The sequence below is a fragment of the Hippopotamus amphibius genome, chromosome 3 (genome assembly GCF_030028045.1).
Source record: "Hippopotamus amphibius kiboko isolate mHipAmp2 chromosome 3, mHipAmp2.hap2, whole genome shotgun sequence".
Classification (NCBI taxonomy): Eukaryota; Metazoa; Chordata; class Mammalia; order Artiodactyla; family Hippopotamidae; genus Hippopotamus; species Hippopotamus amphibius.
In genome coordinates this window covers 71,135,066-71,157,851 of record NC_080188.1, presented here as the reverse complement: position 1 = coordinate 71,157,851, position 22,786 = coordinate 71,135,066, and the positions used below count along the sequence as shown (strand labels likewise).

The following is a 22,786-nucleotide window of genomic DNA, read 5'->3' as shown; positions in this document are numbered from 1 at the left end:
ATGTTGATTTCAGTTCATTATTCAGTTTTGACAGTTTATTTACTTAGATAAAATGACATTTAAAAATGCACGTAACGAATATTTAAAAAAACAAAAAAAAATCTTTTGATGAGACAAGACTTTTGATAGAAATACCAAAATGTAACTTTCTAGGTTTGAATAAGGCTAGTCTTTCACTAATAACAAGTATGATGGCAAAAACATGTGTGAAATTAGAGTCACAGAACAAACCCTGAGCTCTTTTCCAATGTGTAGTAGTTTTCAAGTTTGTCAGGAATATGGAGAAAAGTAGTTTCACTCCTCACTTCCCAGTTTGAACCTCTTCTCCTTCACTTGAAAGGTTTCATCTAAAGAGGACTGGTCTTACGAAAGCAAATTTGCAGTTCATCGACAACATTTCTTAAATGGTAACTATGAAATACTTCAGCAGGCTGAACTTCATTTCAGACTCCCGCAAAATGTAGATCAGTTACGCAAGTTCAAAGACACTCTTTATCTTACTCAGGTAAGCCGTTTTCATTCTTGGCTTCAACAGTTACGCGCAACTAACATAAGAGATCCTGTAGATTTTGTAAGCCTTTTGTGGTGAAAAATATTCAGGTTTTTATTTTGCTATTTGAAAAAAAAATTATCTTCTTCAAAATAGGTATATGATGACATGTATGACTTGAAATAGTTAATTTTTTGACATTTGTCTCTCTTACAAGAACAGCTCAAAAGTTCTACAACAAATTGTGCATTAAAATGTTCCCTAGCTCTAGCTCAAGAATGCTATTAGCAAGGTCCAGTAATTAAATCAGTAGCATTTGCCAAAGATAAAATGGGACAATGGAACACAACAGAGTCCAGAAACAGACTCATGTATAATATACGCACCTGATTTGTGGTCACAATGCCACTGCAATCCTGTGGGAAAAGATAGTCTTATCAATAAACAGTACTGTATCAAGTGAGTATCTTTATGGGAAATAAATGAACTGTGACTCCATATACAAAAATTAATATGATTAGTGATCAAACACTCAACTGGGGAAGATAGTACAATAAAGTTTCTAGGAGAAAACATGGGAGAATATCTTCATGACGTTGGCATAGGCAAATGATTTCTTTTTTTAAATTAATTTATTTATTGGCTGCATTGGGTCTTTGTTGCTGCACACAGGCTTTCTCTAGTTGCAGCGAGTGAGCACTACTCTTCATTGTGGTGTGCAGGCTTCTCATTGTGGTGGCTTCTCTTGTGGTGGAGCATGAGCTCTAGGTGCATGGACTTCAGTAGTTGTGGCACGTGGGCTCAATAGTTGTGGCTCACGGGCTTAGTTGCTCCACAGCATGTGGGATCTTCTGGGATGAGGGATCAAACCCATGTCCCCTGCTTTGGCAGGCAGATTCTTAACCACTGCATCACCAGGGAAGTCCCAAACTATTTCTTAAACAGAACATAAAAAATGCTAAGTGTGAAATAAAACAATGATAAATTGGACTTCATTGAAACTGTGGACTTTTGTATGTCAAAAGCACCATTGAGAAAGAGAAAATGCAACCCACAGACTGGGGAACAGTATTTGTAGTATGTATAACTGATAAAAGATTTATATTTAGAATAAAAAACTTCTATAAAGCAAAAAGAAAACAATAACCTATTAAAAAATGGACAAAAACCTTGAACAGGCACTTTACCAGAGAAGATAACCAGATGGTCAGGAAGTATATGCAAATATGCTCAATTTCATTCTTTTTGTTTTTCATCTTTATTGCAGTATAATTGCTTTACAATGTTGTGTTTGTTTCTGCTGTACCACAAAGTGAATCAGCTATATGTATACATATAGCTGACTCAATTTCATTCTTAATCAAGGAAATGCAAATTAGAGCCATGACAAGATACTCCTACACACTATGTACACAATGTAATTTTAGCACAATGGCTAAAATGAGAAAGATTGACAATACCAACTGTTGGTGAGAAGGTGGGACAGCTGGGACTTTTAGACATTGTTAGTAGGAGTGGAAATTTGTTTAAACAGTTTGGAAAATTTTATGGCAGTTTCTACCCAAGCTTAACATTTGCTTCCTCCTTGAATCAGCATTTCTGCTCTTCACTGTGTACCCAGGAAAAAAGGAATGCGTACGTCTGTGAACGGACGTCTAAAATAATGTTCATTGCAGCTTTATTCATAATAGCCTTAAACTGGAAACAACCTAAATGTTCTTTAACAGAAGAACTTGCAAACAAATTGTGGAATATTTATACAATGGAATACTCCACAGCAATAAAAAAGAATGAATCTTACATTATGTTGAGCAAAAGAAACACTGAAGTTTCACTATAGACAAAATAAATCAAGATGATATAGAGCAAGTTAGTGGTAACTTGAAAGGAAACTTTCTGGAGTGCTAAAAAAAAGTTTTGTATCTTGATCTGGGTACTGGTTACGTGGGTGTATATGTATGTTAAAATTCACTGAGTTTTACACTTAAAATCTGTTCATATTATATTATGCACCTTACTAGATTATATTTAAACAGCTCTATTGAGATATAATTGACATACCATAAAGTTCACTTGTTTTAAGTGTACAGTTAAGTGATTCTTAGTATATTTATTGAGTCATGCGACCATCACTATAATCCAATTTTAGAACATTTCTGACACTCCAGAAAGATCCCTCTTGCCCATTTGTAATCATTCTCCTTTCTCACTTTCGGTCCCAGGCAAACAATAATTTGCTTTCTGTTTCTGTAGATTTTCTTTTTCGCAACATTTCATGTAACTGGAATCATATGATGTGTGATCTTTGGTATGTGGCTTCTTTCACCGAGCATAATGCTTTTGAAGTTCTTCCATGTTAAGGCATATATCTGTACTTCATTTCTCTTTCTTGCTAAATAATATTCTGTTGTATGGATATATCATGTTTTACTTATCCATGCATCAGTTTGGATTATTTCCAATTTTTGATTATTATGAATAACACTGCTATGAATATTTGCATACAAATCTTTGTACCTATATTTTCATTTCTCTTGAGTAGAAGTATATGAGTAAAATTGCTGAGTTACGTGATAAATTTATGTTTAACCTTTAAAGAAAATATCAACCTGAATTTTGGACAGTATTTTCATCTTAATGTTTACATTTTACATTTTTATTTGCCTATTTTGTTTCATGAACCTGTGAATATACACACGTAAGACTATTTGAAAGCCATTGCTTATTTTTATCTGATATTGTTGTTATACTTGTTTCAAGTTCTGAGAGAGGAGGTAAGAGCTTAATCCCAATCGTATGAGTTGATCTGAAGTAATGTGTTAAACATCACATTTTAATTTTTGCATCTTGGCATCTAAGAATGTACCAATTTTTATCCAAACTCATGTTCACTCTCATCAGTTTTCTCCTGTGTGAAAACACAAAACCCTGGATGGAAGTTGAAACAGAAAACTGTCAGCCAAAAGAATACTCTTTTTTGGAAGGTGATAAACTGATGAAGAGAATTTTAATTTTTCAGCTATAATATTATCAGTTCAGGAAGTTTTTCCAGTGTAATATGTAATTTATAAACTTACCTTATAGAATACAAGTTTAAGGATTCAGTTGATATCTGTCCCTTTTAAAGTGTTACAGTTCATCCTTATTAGTTTCTCATAGGCAGTGTTATATACAAGTGTCTCAGTTTTGATATATGATACAGGATGATCCTTATTCACGCACACCTTTTCAGCTGTTGTTTTTCATACTGGCTTTCCTCCTCCTGGCTATTTGTTTTATTACTGTTACTTTATTCTGTTTCCCCAAACTGCATTCAAAGAACTAACAGAAATAATTGTTCTTTCTGACCTCATGAGCATTGGAGTTAGGAGCTGGTGTACACGTGGGATTATTTTTTGGTGATTTTTGTTGGTAATGGCTTTTGTCTGATCCTTTAAGCACGAGTGTCCTATCAGGCATTGGCTGGGAATTGGACTGGTCCTTGTTGGTTCTACCTTGGGACTTTCTTTTTTCTTGCTTTCTTTTTTCTAGGTTCTCATATCCGCTTCTATATTCAGTGTTTTTTTTTTCTTCCCAATCTTTATTGGAGTATAATAGCTTTACACTGTTGTGCCAATTTCCACTGTACAACAAAGCGAATGAGCTGTGTTTATACATATATCCCCATATCCCCTCCCTCTTGACCCTCCCTCCCGAGCATCCCTATCCCACCCTCCCTATCCCACCCCTCTAGGTCATCAGCAGTCATCGGGTTGATCTCCCTGTGTTAGATAGTTGCTTCCTACTAGCTATTTTACATTTGGTAATTACCTTGGGACTTTCTGATAATTCTTCTAATAGTCCAAAATAATCTTGCCCCGCCTTTCATTCTCTTACTTTAACCTGTTGTATTGTATTCCAAATAACCTGCACACCTAGGCACACTCTCTTAAGCTGTGTTACACAGACCTCGCTGTTTAGTTTGAGGACTGTCTACACTAACAAATCTGTTAGGTGACCTACTCGGCCACTATGGCCTCCTGCCAGCCACCTAGAGAGGAAGCTGGGCTACGTAACTCCTTAGCTTATAGCCCCCTCTAGTGCTTGCATTTATTTTTCACATATTTATTGAGCATGTAATGAGGGCTAGAAGTTTGGGGATGTCCTTAAAGACTCAGATTCTTTAGGTATCCATTTTATCTACCCATGTTGCCAGTGACTTGATCATAAGAACTAAGGAAAAAAAGCAGGCTATGCTACAGGCTTGGGTGTTAATGATACCTGCTACCCTGGAACACTGTCTTGTTTGGTAAGCAGCACTGAGATGTGATGGGGATCCACGCCATGCTGAGCTTTTAAGTTGGGGGTAGGGTGGGTAAAGGAGGGGAAGGCAGGTGAGATTAGTAACATAGTATATTATACACTAGTATATTACATTTATATGCATCATGTAGTTTAACAGTCAAGTGGACGATCAGCATTCTTTGTGTGTCTACTCAAACACCTGGTCCTGGGGAGTGAGGTGCCTTGTATACCCTCTCATGTAGTTCTAACAACATCTCCAGACATCTCTGTTACTATTTCCATCTTATACATGAGGAAACAGAGGCTCAGAAGGTTAAGTATTTTCCCCAAGTTCTCAGGGCAATAAATGGAGCAGATTTCTGCTTTTTAAACTGTAATATTAAATAAATCTCTTCACAATTGAGATAAGGCAAATTCTATAACTACTAAGGTGTTTGGTTGAATTATAACATCAATTTTCTGCGGAAGAGAAATTTGCCACAATAGAGGAAATGAACAAAGCCAAAAGTTAATTCTTTGAAAAGATCAACAAAAATGAAAAACATTTAGCTAGCTTGGCCAAGAAAATAAGAGAGAATACTCAACTTACTAAATTAGGAATGAAAGAGGGAACATTACTGTTGACCTTACAGAAATGAGAAGGGTGATAAAGGAATACTATAAACAATCGTATGACAAGTCATTTATCCTAAATGAAATGGACAAATTCCTAGAAAGACATAAACTACAAAAACTGACTCAAAAAGAAATAGAAAATATGAATATACCTTTAACAACTAAAGAAATTGAGCTAGTAATTAAAAAACTTCCCTCAAAAGATGGCTTCACTAGTGAATTCTAAGAAAATTTGAGAAAGAATTAACACAATCCTTCACAAACTCTTCAAAAAAATGGAAGAGGCAAAATCACTTCCTAATTCATTCTGTGAAGGCACTGTTATCATGATATGTTACTGTGATACTAAAACTGGACAAAGACATATCAAGAAAAGCACACTACAGACCAATATCCCTTATGAATGTAGACAGAAAAAAGTCTTCAACAAAATAGTAGCAATCCAAATCTAGCAGCATATAAAAAGGTTTATACATCATAATCAAGTGGAATTTATCTCAGGAATGCAAGACTGGTTCAATGTATGAAAGTCAATCAATATGATACACTATATTAATAGAATAAAGGGAAAACAGCCACATGGTAATATCAGTGGATGAAGAAAAAAGCACTAAATGAAATCCGACACCCTTTCATGTTTAAAAAAAACAAAAACAAAAACCAAGAAACAGTCAACAAACTAGGAATAGAAAGGCGCTTCCTTGACCTGAAAAGAGGATCTGTGAAGAACTCATAGCTAATATCATATTTAATAGTGAAAGAAAGAAAGCTTTCCTCCTAAGATCAGGAACAAGGCAAGGATGCCTGCTCTTGTCACTTCTATTCAACATTGTACTGGAGATTCTAGTCAGCACAGTTAGGCAAGAAAATGAAATAAAAGGCATCCAGATTGGAAAGAAAGAAGTAAAACTATCTCTGTCTCCAGATGCATGATCTTATGTATAGAGAACCATAAAAAAATCTACCTAAAAACCTATTAGAACTAATAAATTAATTTAGCAGCTTTGCAGGATATAGGATCAGTATACAAATATCAGTTGTATTTTAATCAATAAACAGTTTGAAAATGAAATTAAGTAAACAATAGTATCAAAAAGTATAAAATACTTTGGAATATATTTAACTAAAGAGATATAAGACTTGCACACTGAAAACTACAAAACATTATTGATAGAAGTTAAGGAAATGGAAAGACATTCTGTGTTCATGGATTAAAAGACTTAATATTTTAAAATGGCAGAACTCCCCAAATTGATCTACAGATTCAGTACAACTCCTATCAAAATTTCCACTACCATCCTTGGAGTAATGGGCAAAGTGATCCTAAAATTTATATAGAAATGCAAGGCACTTAGAATAGTCAAGACAATCTTGAAAAAGAAGAACAAATTTGGAAGACTCACACTTTCTGCATTTAAAACTTACTACAAAGCTATAGTAATCAAGGCAGTTGGTACTGACATAAGGACAGACATATAGATTGATTAAATAGATTTGAGAGTCCAGAAATAAGCACATACATCTATGGTCAATTGATTTTCTACAAGGGTGCCAAGACAATAAAATGGAGAAAGAATAGTGTTTTGAACAAAAGGTGCTAGAATAACTGAATATTCACATGTCAAAGAATGAATTTGGACCTCTACCTCACACCATATACAAAAATTAACTTAAAATGAATTAAAGATCCAAATGTATGAAACTCTTAGAAGGAAACATAGGTGTAAATCTTTGTGAATTTTAATTAGGTAACAGTTTCTTACATATGACATCAAAGCACAAACAACCAAAGAAAAAAATAAGTTGGACTTCATCAAAATTAAAAAGTTCTGTATGTCAAAGGACACTATCACAAAAGTGAAAATCCACAGAATGGGAGAAAAACTTTGCAAGTCATAAATCTAATAAGGATCTCTAATGTCCAGAATATATTAAGAACTCTTAACAACTCAATAATGAAGACGACAACCTAATTTACAAATGGTGAAAGATTTGAATAGACATTTTTCCAAAGAAAATGACCGATAGGTACATGAAAAGATGTACATTATTAGTCACTAGGGAAATGCAAATCAAAACCACATGAGATACCACTCATATCCACTAAGATATCTAGAATTGAAAAAAAAAAAAAAAACAGAAAGAAAAAAGAAGTGTAAGTGTATTGGTCAGAGTTCTCCAGAGAAACAGAACCAGTATGGTATATAGATATATAAAAGAGGAAAGCTATTACAAGAATTGGCTTAAATGATTACTGAGGCCAAGAAGTCCTACAGCCTGCCATCTGCAAAAAGAAGAACCAAGAAAGCCAGTGGTACAATTCAGTTTGAGTCTTGAGACCTGAGAACTGAGGGGCCATTGGTGTAAGTTCCGGAGTTCCAGGGCCCAAGAACGAGGAGCTCCAGTGTCGGAAGTTAAGAGAAGCTGTGTTCTAGCTCAAGAAGAGAGAGAGAATTTACCCTTACTCTACCCTTTTGTTTGATTCAGGCCATCAACCGACTGGATGGTGCTCACACTCATTGGTGAGGACAGGCCTTCCTTACTCAGTCTATTGAAACACCAAAAACATCCTTACAGACACACCCAGAAATAGTGTTTACTAGCTGTGTAGGCATCCTTTAATCCCGTTAAGTTAACACATCCAGTTAACTATCACAGTAAGGATGTGGAGAAATTAGAAACCTCAGATGTTGCTGGTGGGAATGTGAAATGGTACAGCTGCTGCGGAACAGTTTGTCAGTTTCTCAAAAAGTTAAACCCTTTCCATAGGACACAGAAGTGCTACTCTTAGGTATATATCCAAGAAAACTGAAAACATGTTCACACAAAAAGTTGTGCATAAATGTTCATAATAGCCAAAAAGTTAAAACAATCCAAATGTTTATCAACCAATAAGTAAACAAAATATGGCATATCCATACAGTGAAATAGTATTCAGCAGAATAAAAAGATTTGAAATACTGGTGCATACTACAACATGGGTGAACCTTGAAAACTTTAGGCTAACTGAAGGAAGCCAGTCACAAAAGGCTGCATATTGTATTATTCCACTTATGTGAAATGTCCAAAAGAGGCAAATCCATGGGGATAGAAGGTAGATGAGTGGTTTCCAGAGGCAGAGGAGAGAGGAGAATGAGGGACTATTGACCAGTAGATTTTGGGGGTGATGGTGAAAATACTCTGGAATTAGGTAGGAGTGAGAGTTGCACAACCTGTGACTATACTAAAAACCAATGAATTACGAATTGTAGAAGAGTGAATTGTATGGTATGAAGTATATCCAGTTAAAAATGACTTTATTCGAAGATTCCTGTTGTCAGGATAACTTTAAGTAAATAAAGTATATAAATACCATTGTATCAGGAGAACTTATCACATAGCTATTCCTAGTTCCAAGGGTAGTGGGTGTGGTTCTGAGCATGTAGTCCAGCTACAACTCCATCACTGAAGGAAGGGGAGAATGGATTTTTGTAGACAGCAACCTTCATCACAGTGGCAGAGCTGGAGTTGGAACCTAGGTCTTGGTGTCCTGATCCAATTTCTTTTTCCCATAACCATGTTTCTCCAAGGAGACTGATTTCATAAGTGTTAAGCAAGCTGCTGAAAATAGGCATATTTTTGAAACTAAAATAAGATTTGTCTGCTAACAGTGGGACTGAGTAACCTAGGAAATGACTAAGCATTATCCTTCTTATATGTAAAGATTGCTTTCTTTAGGAAAAGATGCATGAGTGTATAAATATAGGCACGGTTTTTAAAGGGAAAGAGGCAGTTACAGAGTTTTTTTTCCCAGGGAAGTAGGATTGTACATTTTCCCTTTAAGATGGATAGAAGGCAGTGGCCTTCTGGATTTTTATGAACAAAGGTGTCATTCATTAGCCCCAGTTGGCAGGCACTGGTTTGGATAAACCCAGATCCATGTTATTCTGTCTGTGGAGGGTACTGCAAGGTGCACGTGCCAGAACCTGGAGCACTGAAGAGCCTTGGTTATCACTTTCACACTAAGTTCAGGTGTGATAGGCTACTAGTTAGAGCTTGCCTCTTGCTCTTTTTCGTTTCGTTCCTAGCAAGGCTTAGGAGTCCTGCTTGCGTTAAATTTTTTTTTAAGTTCAAAGGATTGCTAATGTTTACCTATTAAATCAGAAAAGGTAAATTACAGCTAGGAAATTGTTAGAATAGATATACAGAAGTAAATATATTTTGCAGGTAGTTCTGAGAATTGGAATAGTTTAGGGACTAAAAACTCAATGTTTAGAGGGGTCAGGTAATTTAAATGGTTGAGAGTCTGAATATTGGGCATTGTGGCAAAATGGAGTATATAGGCCCTGACTTAAGATATTAAACAACAAGAAGAAGAAACAAAAAGCGTCCGCTCCATGAGCCAATTAAAATCTGAGTTCTGCCTGGAGGCTACCAGTTTATGGCAGCCTCTTGACTGGAACATAATATAGCAACATCAACATTTAAAATGTGTCATATATTATTACCAAAAGAAACAGCACAAGAAGAAATTAATTTGAACATAAAATGTTCTTAGCTCTTGTATTTAAAGAAAAAAGCTGCAAACCATTCAAATGCCTAATAATTATTGGAGAATGATTCAGCAAACTATAACTATATTACCATCTAAAGCACAGCGATATATAGAAAATGCCCGTGAATCACATGGAAATGTACATATGTGAAAATTAAGTGAGAGTAGAATACGAAATGATGAATGTATGAGTTACAATATATGTTAACGAAGATCAGGAAGGAATTTGAAGCATCGTAAAAAAAACTGCTGCTTATCAGACTTTTTCCCTCTGAGAAGAGGCTTAAATTCACCATGAAGAAAATGCAGGTCACTTCTACCAAGGCCATCAGTAAAATATCTAATTGTTCTTTGGATTAGATCCAACTAAGCACGAGCACGACTGTTTCAATAGGTATGGCTTTGTCCTAGACGTTTTTATTTTTGCCTGAAAGAGATGACTTAATTTCCTACTCTGGTTTACACTGATGTTTTGTTCCCCACCTCAAAATTCTGTTTTTCACTTTTCTCCTACTCACCCTGTTTCATAAATCTGGATCCCAGGAACGTGATCCTAGTCCCAGACTTCTGGAGTGACACCCCTCCTCCCATTCTACTCGTGAGTTCACGCTGAACCAAGTTCCACAGCAGAATGTGGCAGGTTCTTTGGCTTCCTTGATGTTATCAGAAATGGCCCAGACTTTGGAGATACTTCAGGTCCTGAAAGTTCCAGAACTGTTGGCCAGCACCCAAAGTGGAGTGTCCATGGTGGTTGCCATTCGATGCCCATGCTTGGCCTGTCAGGGCTAGGCCAGCACTTCTGGAGTGTCTGGTGACCAGAATACCTCTCCCCATGTGTTGCTTATTGGTGTGATGAGGGCTTCCTCATCTTCTCCTTCCGTGATCCCTTTACACACAGTCCATAAAGCCTTAGCTGATTTTTCAGGAATCTCAGAATGAGAACAGAGTCTTCTTGTCATTCAGAGCCTCGGGGGTGTGTGCTACAGGGCAGGAATGGGGGCTGGCTTGATTTTGGGCCCATGGGCCGATTTTAGCTTGGTTGGTGGGGGCATTATTTGGGGGCTCAGGTGATTTAAATAAGTTCAGACATTATCACATTTTAAAAACAAAGGTTACTTTCCATGCTGATGTGAGGTAACATCACTAGTGGGCATGGATTGATCATTGGTGCTGCCCTCAGATCTCTTTCTACTGAGATTTCATTTGGCTGCTTTATCTTCACTGAACTTTCTAGAAATTGCTCCACAACACTGATTTTGTACGATAACTCAACCAACATGTGAACGCTTAATCAAGAGACCTGATTTCTCTATGCCTAACTATCCAGGCCTGGAAACGGATAAATCTCTTTCTTCTTTAGTTTAGTTCAGACAAGATTGGTATTTTTATAAGGAACTTGGCTAGAGATTCTGGGTCTCACTGTTACTCCCCTGGGTCCGTGGGTTCTTTAATCAATAGAAATTGATAAGGGGCCAGATGAGAATTTCAGGCAAGGCTTTATTGGGACTCGTGCTGCAGCAGGAGGGAGCAAAAACAAGTGACACATGCCCTTGATTTCCTGGTTCCTTAAAAGGGGTGAGGGTGGAGGCGGATTGGTGGGTTGGGTGGGAGGCGTAGTTTAGGCAGTCTGCTCACCCCCTTGGTTGGTGGTGCTTTTGTGCAGGGGTCAGGTGCAGTACCCTGCTCTTGTTCCCAGCACCTCAGCAATGGCAGTTGGTTGGTGGCCTTTTGTGTCTTATGGTTCATAATTTGCCCCAACTGTGCATGTGTGCAGTTAGTTTTAGTCCCTTATAGTTTCTCTGTATTCTGTTGCTTGAGGAGACATTTGTCCAGGTGCAAGCACTCCAGTAAAGAGTCCCAGGTCCCAGCCTATCTCATAATTGCAGATTAACTTGACTGTCATAGATCTTAGGCCTGTTTTTCTATTTCATCCTTACTGAGTGCTAGACTAGTATATTCAAATAGTATTCTGTGGTCATTTTGAGCTGGCACCCTTGCCACTCTGTGAGATTCTTACTTTCTTTAGAGCATTATCTTTACTGTGGTCCCAGTGGTCTGGTTCCTGAATGGGAAGGGCATTTCTTTATCTGCTCACAGCTAACATCATCTCTTGCCTAGAAGATTGTAATAGATTCCTAAATGGTCTCCCTAAATCCACTCTAGTCCCTTGACTCCTTTCAGTGGTCAGAGTTGTGTATTGGAAATGCAAGTCTGGTCACTTCACCCTTTAGCTTAAAAGCTTTCTGTGACTTCCAGTTGCCTTTTAGGATGCATCCCAAGCTTTCCCAGCTGTGCCCCTGCATCCCACCAGTCTTTTTGCCATTGCTCCTGGCTTTCTGAGCTCAGGCTGCTTTGGCCTTCTTTGCTCTGCATTCTCCTTTCACCACACATGTTCTCTCTGGCTGTAGGGTTCTGCCCTCTCCCTTTTTCCTCTACTTCGAGGCCAATCCCCACCTCGGCTAGACCCATTTCCCCTACTATCCAGGCTCCTAACATCACACACCTTTCCTTCTTAGCCCTCATCACTCTTTAAAGTTTCCATATATTTGTGTGATTCTTTGGTTAAGGCCTGTCTTCTAGATAAGCTGATAAGCTGCACGAGGGTAGGCTGTCTGTTCTTTGCTGGGAGAGGGGCTTACCATTACCAGCATGCAACACACACTGTAGGTGCTTATTAAATATTTATTGAGTGGCCGTGATTTCTTCTTGCTTTACCCTTTTGGGGTTTTACAGCTCTGCCTCATGTAAGTTGTAACTTCATCTTCCTCACTAGCCAGCCCTCCTCTCCGTAAAGATTCTACCTTCACTGGAGCTTTTCTAGCTTTTTAGGAAGGCATCTGAGCTTAGTCTACTAGTGGCCATATATGCATCCCTCTTTTTCCTCCTCTGTGAAAATCCCAGACCCTGTTCTAAGACCATTGTTTTCTCTGACTGGGGAATCCTTGCAGCTCTCTCTCTCCAGGTTCTCCTTGGTGACCTCTCCTAATAAGCACAGTGACCTCTTATTCATGAGCCTCTCCTAACTAGAACACCAAGCTCAGAGATGTGATACCCACAGTGTCAGTCACGGCAGCAATAAAGGAGACTGTTTTTTTTAATGATGGTAGTAATTAAGGGTCATGCATGAAGTTCTTTTGTGCGTCTTAAATAAGTACTAAATTTACTTGTCTCTGTTGCAGTTTACCATCTGTTCTGCTATAATAAAGGAACTGCATTCATAAGAAGTTTTACATTATCAAAGTCATGATATAAAAACAATTGCTTGACTAGAAAAAAGGAGTTAGGGATTTGACAATATCAGAGTCATAAAGTTTTTTTCCTATAGAATTTTTTTCTAATTAACTATTTTCTGAATAGCCATGAATGTGTTAGTGAAACCCATCACTGCCCAAAGTTTAGTGTTTGACTACATATAGCATTTGGTCTGGAATCACAGTCTTTGTTTTCTATTATTGCCTCCACTATCATTGGCAAGGAACCTTTTACACCATTGTTGTAATAAACTAAACACCAAGCTTCTCCTCAAACCCAGCTGTTATAGACAACAGCTTCTCGTGCTAAGGGGTTGGTTCCAGATCTAGTATAATAATGGTATATATAATGCCAATTAAATTCCCAAGTTTCTTCAAGCCTGTAATTTTCTCAGATCCAGACAGCCTACCTCAAACAAAAACACCTGTTTTTTTCATCTTGCAATGGATTAAGCCTGTCTTTTTTTGAATAATCTTTTTTCAAGATTTTTTCAAGTATATTTTAAGTATATTTTTTAAGTATATTTTAAGTATATTTTTAAGTATAGTTGATTTGCAATGTTGTGAGTTTCTGGTGTACAGCAGTGTGATTCAGTTATACATATATATTCTTTTTCATATTTTCCGTTATGGTTTATTACAGGATACTGAATATAGTTCCCTGTGCTATGCAGTAGGCCTTGTTGTTTATTCTATACATAATAGTTTGCATCTGCTAATCCCAAACTTCCAGTTCAACCCTCCCCCCGCCCGTTGGCAACCACAAGTCTGTTCTCTATATCTGTGAGTCTGTTTGTTTCATAGATAAGTTCATATGAAAAACACCTGTGTTTTAATGTTTTCCCCCTGAATCAGGTGATGCAGGCCCAGTGTGTCAAAACAGAAACTGAATTCTACCGCCGCAGTCGCAGTGAGATAGTAAATGGAGAAGGGCACACCATGGGGGCACTTTACTGGCAGTTGAACGACATCTGGCAGGCTCCTTCCTGGTCTTCTCTAGGTGAGTGTTTCAGCATTCTGTGTGTGAGTGAGAGAAAGCCATACATGTGGGCAGAGGCACTGAGAGAGCAGAGAGTTGGAGGGGTCAGATGAACCCAAGCAGGACTCTGGGGAGAGGAGGCTGTCCGGCTGCCCGTCTCTGAGCTGCAGCCTCCTCTCCCACCTTCACGGTCTTTCCACGACGTTAGAGGCAGCCTCACTCTGAGTTCTGTGCTGTGCAGTCACAAAAGCAGGCGAAGGAGGGGATAGGTTCATGCAGGAAGATCTCAGCCCTGTGTCTTACCATCGTTGCTTAGAATTTTGAATTTATTTAAGAGGACTTTCCAGGGCGAAAGGAGTTTGTTTTTTGTTTGTTTTAATATTATCGTATTTTTGTTCGTTTCCTTGATGCATGTTCCTTCGTTGCTGCGCCAGCGAGGGGAAAGAGGAGGGAAAAAAAAAAAAACAACAGCAAAGAAAGAAAACTTTATTTCTCCACGTCCTGGCGCCAGCTGAGGCTGGCCTGTGGTCAACCTTGGGTTGAAGCGCATGCTGGCGCCCGGAACCAGCCCTGCGTGGGGAGTGGGGAATCCGTCCCCTCCGCAGCAGTCGTACCTCGCCCAGGGTCGTTCGAGAAAAATGTTGCCGTGTCCCAGGGCCCCGGGTCCCCGTCCCCTTCCATGGCCATGACTGAGCGGAGACATACGCACCAGGAGGATGGGGTCCGTCCAAGAGCCCCCGCCGCCCTGGGCCCCCGATGCGGCCCGCTCACTCGACTGCTGGTTGGAAAGATTTATATACGCACCCCTACTGTTCAGGAGAATTCAACCGCGGGAAAGCTTGGCCCATCTAAGTGTTAAAATGTCTCTTTGCTGATTCCCCTTCAAGTTCATCAGGTCGTCTTTATTTTGCCCTGTTAATCTCTTGGGGGAAAGGGAGGTGGAGTCAGAAACCCAGGTAAGAAGGGTTGTCAGTTGAACCTGTCTGTTCAACAAGGAACAGGTGAGATGGCTGGCGTGGTACTCGCAGTTTGAATTATTTCATCTACTTTGGTGCATTAAAAAAAAAATTAAGGTATAATAATGAGTGTTGGCCTTCATTAGAGGTGACGTGAAGCCAAGTGCAGTTAATGAGATAAATGAAAGTTTTGGATGAAAAATGAGGCAAGGCCATTTTGCTGGGCGAGGCTCTTAAGCGGTGAGTGCAGCGCATGGAGCTCCTTCCCCACGTGCTTTGTTAGTGCTCCTCACCTCCTGCAGGGAACTGCAGTCTTGATCAGGTTTCCCTGATTAAACTCTTTATCTATACCAACCAGAGAAAAGGGTGTTGAATGATAATCAGGGGTAGACGCTGGGGAATAACCTTTCCTGGACACTTAAACTTGCAGATACTGTTCAGAGAGCCTGACCCTGCTTCCTGTCTGCAGATGAGGCAGTGGTCTTCTAAGTTGAGTTCGGTTCAAGAAATGCGAGAGTGCAGGCTTTGTAACCTTCCCTTAAATGACCTTATGTTCTTCAGAAAGGATATAAGAGTATGGTGGCAGAGTAAGAATTTGTCTGCTTTCTAAACTCTAGCAGGACAGTGTATTTGAGAGGAGGGAAAGGCCTCTCCACCCTTCCTGCTTTTTGTTATTTTTAAGGGGAGATACTAAGAGTTGGAATTGAAGTGCTGGAGAGTTGAACTCTTCCAAAACCTGAAGAAATTAGTTCTAGCTGAACCTCAAAACCGTGTTCCTCCATCTCAACAGCTTGCACTGGTGAATTCTAGAAGTGCCCCCCCATTCTCTCTCCCCATCTCCCCCACCTGCTTTCCCTCATCTTACCCTCTCTCCCCGACCCCTCTCTGTCTCTCACTGCATCTCTCTCTCTCTCTCTCTCTCTCTCTCTCTCTCTGAAGTTGTTTGGTGATGCAGTGTTTTGTGGAGAAGGATCTTCTTTGTGAAATAAAGCATGTTGAAATATTTTTTAGTTTGTGGGTTTAGCATACTGGACATGCCAACAGGGTACTGGATTCTGCAGCTTCTGATTGTATTTGAGGAATTGTCAGTAATTGTCATGGGTTTGGATGTACCCCTCCAGTCCGAACTTGCCAGCCAATGTTTGTGATTGTGGTTGTTTTGTTTCACTCAGAGGATTTTGTGCCTATGGGAAAAGGAGACTTTGAGTTCTAAGTAACTATTTTGTTTAAATTTAATTTATTATTTATCTATTTTTATTGAGGTGTAGTTGATGTGTAATATTGGTTTCAGGTGTACAATATAGTGATTCAAAATTTTATAGATTATACTCCATTGAAAGTTATTATAAAACATTGGCTATATTCCCTGTGCTCTACAGTATAGCCTTGTAGCTTATTTTATACATAGTCGTTTGTACCTCTTAATCTCCTACCCCTATCCTGCACTTCCCTCTCCCCACCAGTAATCAATAGTTTGTTCTCTATATCTGTGAGTCTGTTTCTGTTCTGTTATATTCACCCATTTTTTTTTTTTTTTTTAGACTACATGTATAAATGATAACATAGAGTATATGTCTTTCCCTGTCTGACTTACTTCACTAAGCGTAATATCCCCCAGGTCCTTCTATGTTGTTGCAAATGGCAAAATTTTATACTTTTTATGGGCAAGTGATATTCCATTGCATACATATGTGTGTGTGTATATATATACACACACACACCATAAATACATACACATGTGTGTGTACATATATATAATACGTGTGTATGTATATACACACACGTGTGTGTGTGTATATACATATACCACATCTTCTTTATCCACTCATCTATCGGTTGACACTTAGGTTGCTTCCACATCTTTGCTATTGTAAACAGTGCCGCAATGAACTTTGGGTTGAGTGTATCTTTTCAAATTAGTCTTTCTATTTTCTTTGGATGTATACCCAGTAGTGGAATTGCCGGGTCTTATGATAGTTCTATTTTAGGTTTTTTTGAGGCACTTCCATCCTGTTTTCCATAGTGGCTGCATCAATTTATATTACCACAAACAGTGTAGAGGGGTTCCCTTTTTCTCCACATGTTTGCCAACATTTATTTGTGGTTGTTTTGATGATAGCCATTCTGACAGGTGTGAGGTGATACCTCACTGTGGTTTTGATTTGCATCCCTGATGATCAACGATGGTGAGCATCTTTTCATATGCCTGGTGGCCATCTGTATGTCTTCCTTGGAAAAATGTCTTTTCAGGTCTCCTCCCCATTTTTTGATTGGGTTGTTTGTTTTTTTCTATATTGAGTTGTATGGACTGTATATATTTTGTATATTAACCTCTTCTTGGTTGTATCCTTTGCAAATATTTCCTCCCAATCAGTAGTCTGTCTTTTCATTTTGTTTATTTCTTTTGCTGTGCAAAAGCTTTTAAGTTTAATTAGATCCATTTGTTTATTTTTGCTTTTGTTTCCTTTGCCTTAGGAGACAGATCCAAAAAAATATTGCTACAATTTATGTCGGAGCGTCTGCCTGTGTTTTCCTCTAGGAGTTTTATGGTTTCTGGTCTTACATTTAGGTCCTTAATCCAGTATGAGTTTATTTTTGTAACTGGTATGAGAAAATGTTCTAATTTCATTCTTTTACATGTAGCTCTCCAGTTTTCCCAGCACCATGCATTGAAGAGTGTGTCTTTTCTCCACTGTATATTCTTGTCTCCTTTGTCATAGAGTAATTAACCATAAATGTGTGAATTTACTTCTGGGCTCTCTATACTGTTCCATTGATATATGTGTCTGTTTTTGTGCCAGTACCATACTGTTTTGATGACTGTAGCTTTGTAGTATAGTCTGAAGTCTGGGCGCATGATATCTACAACTCTGTTCTTTCTCAAGATTGTTTTCACTATTTGGGGTCTTTTATGTTTCCATAGAAATTATTAGAATTATTCTAGCTCTGTGAAGTATGCCATTTGTATTTTGATATGGATTGCATTGAATCTGTAGATTGCCTTGAGTAGTATGGTGTTTCTAACAATGTTAATTCTATCCACGAACTCAGTATCTCTTTCTGTTTGTTTATGTCATCTTCAGTTTCTTTCATCAGTCTTATAGTTTTCCGTGTATAGGTATTGTGCCTCCTTAGATTTATTCCTAGGTATTTTATTCTTTTTGAAGTGATGGTAAATGGGATTGTATCCTTAATTTCTCTCTTATAGTTTGTTGTTAGTGTATAGAAATGCAACAAATTTCTGTATGTTAATTTTGTATCCTGTGACTTTACCAAATTCATTGATGAGCTCTAGTAGATTTTGGTGCCATCTTTAGGATATTCTAAGTATAGTATATCATCTGCAAACAGTGACAGTTTGCCTTCTTCCTTTCCAATTTGGATTCTTTTTATTTCTATTTTTGTCTGATTGATGTGGGTAGGACTTCCAATACTATGTTGAATAAAAGCGGGCATCCAGAAGTGCTTTCAGCTTTTCACTGTTGAGTATGATATTAGCTGTGGGCTTATCCTCTATGGCCTTTATTATGTTAAGGCATGTTCCCTTCATACCCACTTTATGGTGAGGTTTTTTTTTTTTAGTCATAAATGGATGTTGAATATTGTCAAAAACTCTTTCTGCATCCATTGAGATAATTATATGGTTTTTGCCTGGTTTTGGAATCAGGTTGATGCTGGCCACATGGAATGAGTTCAGAAGCATTCCTTCCTCTTCCATCTCCTGGAAGAGTTTGAGAAGGGTTGGTATTAATTTTTCTTTGAATGTTTGGTAGAATTCTCAGTGAAGCCATCTGGTCCTGGACTTTTGTTTTTTGGGAGGTTTTTGATTACTGATTCAATCTCCTTATTAGTAATTTGTTCAGATTTTTTATTTCTTCATGATTCAGTGTTGGAAGGTTGTATGTTTCTAGGAATTTATCCATTTCTTCTAGCTTGTCCAATTTGTTGGTGTATAGTTATTCATAGTAGTCTCTTATAATTCTTTGTACTTCTTTGGTATTAGTTGTAGTGTCTCTCCTTTCATTTTTGCTTTTATTGATTTGGACCCTCTCTTTTTTTCATGGTAAGTCTGGCTATAGTTTTATCAGTTTTGTTTATCTTTTCAAAGAACCAGCTCTTGGTTTCATTGTTTTTTTCTACTTTTTTTAAGTCTCTGTTTTATTTCTGCTCTGATTTTTATTATTTCTTTCCTTCTACCAACTTTGGATTTTGTTTGCTGTTCTTTTTCTTGGTTCCTTTAGGTGTAGGGTTAGGTTGTTTATTTGTGATTTTTCTTGTTTTCTGAGGTAAGCTTCTATCACTATAATCTTCCCTCTTAGAACTGCTTTTGCTGCATCTGATAGATTTTGGATCATTGTGTTTTTGTTTTCATTTGTTTCCAAGTATTTTTTGATTCTTCTTTGATTGGTTCAGTGACCCATTGGTTGTTTAGTAACATATTATTTAACCTCCACTTGTTTGTGTTTTTGTAGTTTTTTTCATGTGTTCGATTTCTAGTCTCATAGGGTTGTGGTCGGAAAAGATGCTTGATATGGTTTCAGTTTTCTTAAAGTTATTGACTCTTGTTTTGTGACATACCATGTTGATCTGTCCTAGAAAATGTTCCATGTACACTTGAATCAAATGTCTATTCTGCTGCTTTGGATGGAATGTTCTAAATATCTCTTAAGTCCATTTGGTCTAATGTGTCACTTAAGGCCAGCATTTCCTTATTGATTATTGATTTTCTGTCTGGATAATCTGTCCATTGATATAAGTAGAGTGTTAAATTCCCCTACTTTTTTTGTGTTACTGTCAATTTCTCTCTTTATGTCTGTTAATATTTGCTTTAAGTATATAGCACTCCTATATTGGATGCATATCTCTTTACAATTGTTACATATTCTTAGATTGATCCTTTGATCATTGTGTAATGTCCTTCTTTTTCTCTTGTAATGGTCTTTGTTTTAAATTTTCTTTTGTCTGATATAAATATTGCTATCTCCGCTTCTTTTGATTTCCATTTGGATGGAGTACCTTCTTTCATCCCCTCACTTCATTCTGTGTGTGCCTTTAGATCTGAAGTAAGTCTCTTATAGGTAGCATATATATGAGTCTTGTTTTTGTATCTATTCAGCCACTCTATACCTTTTGATTGGAGCATTTATTCTGTCTACATTTAATTATTGATAGGTATGTACTTCCATTTTGTTAGTTGTTTTGGTGGTGTTTTTGTAATTCTTGTTGTCTTCTCTCCTCTTTTGATTCAATGGCTATCTTTAGTTGTGTTTGGATTCCCTTCTCTTTTTTTTGGTGTTCATCTATTGTAGATTTTTGGTTTGTGGTTACCATAAGGCTCTATATAGCAATCTATATAATGTAATGTAGTATATATGATTACTTTAAGTTGCTGATCTCTTAAATTCAAACACATTTTAACAACTTTGCATTTTTACTTCCCCACCCTTGCCATGATTATTGTTTTTTATATCATATTTTACATCTTTTTGTTTTGTGTATCCCTTAACTAATTATTGTGGATATAGATGATTTTACTACTTTTGTCTTTTAACCTTCCTGCTAGCTTTGTACATGATTGATTTACTACCTAATATTTGCCTTTACCAGTGAGCTTTTTCCTTCCATAATTTTCATGTTTCTATTTGTAGCCTTTTCTTTTTCACTTAGAGAAATCCTTTTACCAATTTCTTGTAAAACTGGTTTGGTGGTGCCCAACGCTTTTAGCTTTTGCTTGTCTGTAAAACTTTTGATTTCTCCATCAAATCTGAATGAAAGTCTTGCTGAGTAGAGTATTCTTATTTGTAAGTTTTCCCCTTTCATCACTTTAAATCTATTGTGCCACTCCCATCTGGCATGCAGAGCTGCTGAAAAGTCAGCTGATGGCCTTGTGGGAGTTCCTTTGTATGTAACTTTTTGCTTTTCCCTTGCTTTTTAATATTCTTTAACTTTAATTTTTGCTATTTTAATTACAGTGTATCTTGGTGTGGACCTCTTTGGGTTGATCCTGTTTGTGTTCCAGGACCTGGATGTCTGTTTTTTACCCCAGGTTAGGGAAGTTTTCAGCTATTGTGTCCTCAAATATGTTCTCTGCCCCTTTCTCTCTTCTCCTTCTGGGACCCTATAATGTGAATATTAGTAGGCTTGATGTTGTACCACAGGTCTCAAACTGTTCTCTTTCTATTCTTTTTTCTGTTCAGCTTCAGTGATTTCCACCATTCTGTCTTCCATCGCCCTTATCTGTTCCTCTGTATCATTTAATCTACTGTTGATTTCTTCTAGTGTATTTTTCAATTGTTGTATTTTTCATCTCTGTTTAGTTCTTTATATTTTCTGACTCTGTGAAACTTCTCACTGTGTGCATTCTTCTCCTGTGTTCTTTAATCATCTTTATGATCATTGCCCTGAACCCTGTCTCAGGTAGATTGCTTATCTCCACTTCACTTAGTTCTCCTTCTGGGGTTTTATCTTCTTCCTTTGTTTGGAACATGTTCCTCCGTTGCCTCATTTTGCCTAACTTGCTCTTTCTATTTCCATGTATCTGGTAGGTTGGTTATGTTTCCTGACCTTGGAGAAGTGGCTTTTATAGGAGACATACTATGCTTCACAGCAGCTCACTCCCCTCTGGTCATCAGAGCTATATGCTCTAGGGGTACCCCCAATGTGGGGTGCATGGGTCCTTCTGTGTGGTGGGCTGACTACTATCATTGGTCTGATAGACATGGCTGGCCCTTGGCCCAATTGGTTGCCAGACCCTGCCTTTTGTGGAGCCTGCCAGCCACTGGTTGGTGGTGCCAGGTCATGAGGCTGCTGGTTGCAGAACCCTGGAGGGTCCTGGAGCTACTGATGGCTCACCAGTGGGCAGAGCTGGGTCCTGGCCTGATGGTGGGTGGGGCTGTTCCTGATATGCCAGGCTGCATGTTCTGGGGTATCCCAAAGCTGGTGCTGGCCCATTGGTGAGTGGGGCTGGATCCCAGGGCAGCTGGCTGAGGCATCCAAGGTTTCTCAGAGATAGTGTTGGTCTGCTGGTGGGTGGGGCTGGGGCCTGGGGTCCTGGGGCTGGTGCAATCTGCTGGTGTATTGGCTGTGTCCTAATAAGGTAGGCTGCAGGGTTGTGGTGGTCCTGGGCCTGGTGTCTGCCCATTGGTGGGTGGAGTTGGTGCCCAGGGGATCCTGGGGCCAGTAGGCAAAGCTGGGTCCTGGGGTTAGTGCTGGCCCACTGGTGGGAAGAGCTGTCCTAGGGTCTCTGACTGCAGGGCCCAGGGCCCCAAAGCTGATCTTGACTTGGTGGATGAAGCCGAGGCCCAGGATGTTCTGGGGCTAGTGCTGGCTGGCTGGTGGTTGAAGCTGGGTCCTGGATTTCTGGCTGCAGGGCTCTGAGGGTCCCAAGGCTCATGCTTGCACACTGTTGTTTGGCTCTGGGTTCTGAGCCCTCTGGTGGACAGGACCGTGTCCTGGGGTGCCTTGGGCTCAGGAGGTCTTAAGGCAGCCTGTCTGCTGGTGGGTGGGGCTGTGTGCTTGTCCAGCTAGTTGCTTGGCCTGAGGCATTCCAGTACTGGTGTGGATATGTTGGTGAGTGGGGCTGGGTCCTGGTTGCAGTCAGCTAGATGGAGGGTTCCAGAATGGCGCTTGCCACTGTCTTTGTCTCCAGGGTGAGCTCCAGTTGCTTCCTGCCTCTTT

The 22,786-nt window shown here is 38.7% G+C and overlaps 1 protein-coding gene across 4 annotated transcripts in view; it reads left to right on the top strand.

Moving 5' to 3' along the window:
* The window catches only part of MANBA (mannosidase beta), a 143,886-nt gene that overhangs the window by 78,476 nt on the left and 42,624 nt on the right, over positions 1–22,786 (top strand). For all 4 annotated transcript variants that reach the window (XM_057728530.1, XM_057728531.1, XM_057728528.1 and 1 more), the window contains exons 13-14: positions 341–505; positions 14,030–14,174. In XM_057728530.1, the coding sequence (XP_057584513.1) occupies positions 341–505; positions 14,030–14,174 (310 nt within the window). The remainder of the gene's footprint in view (positions 1–340; positions 506–14,029; positions 14,175–22,786) is intronic.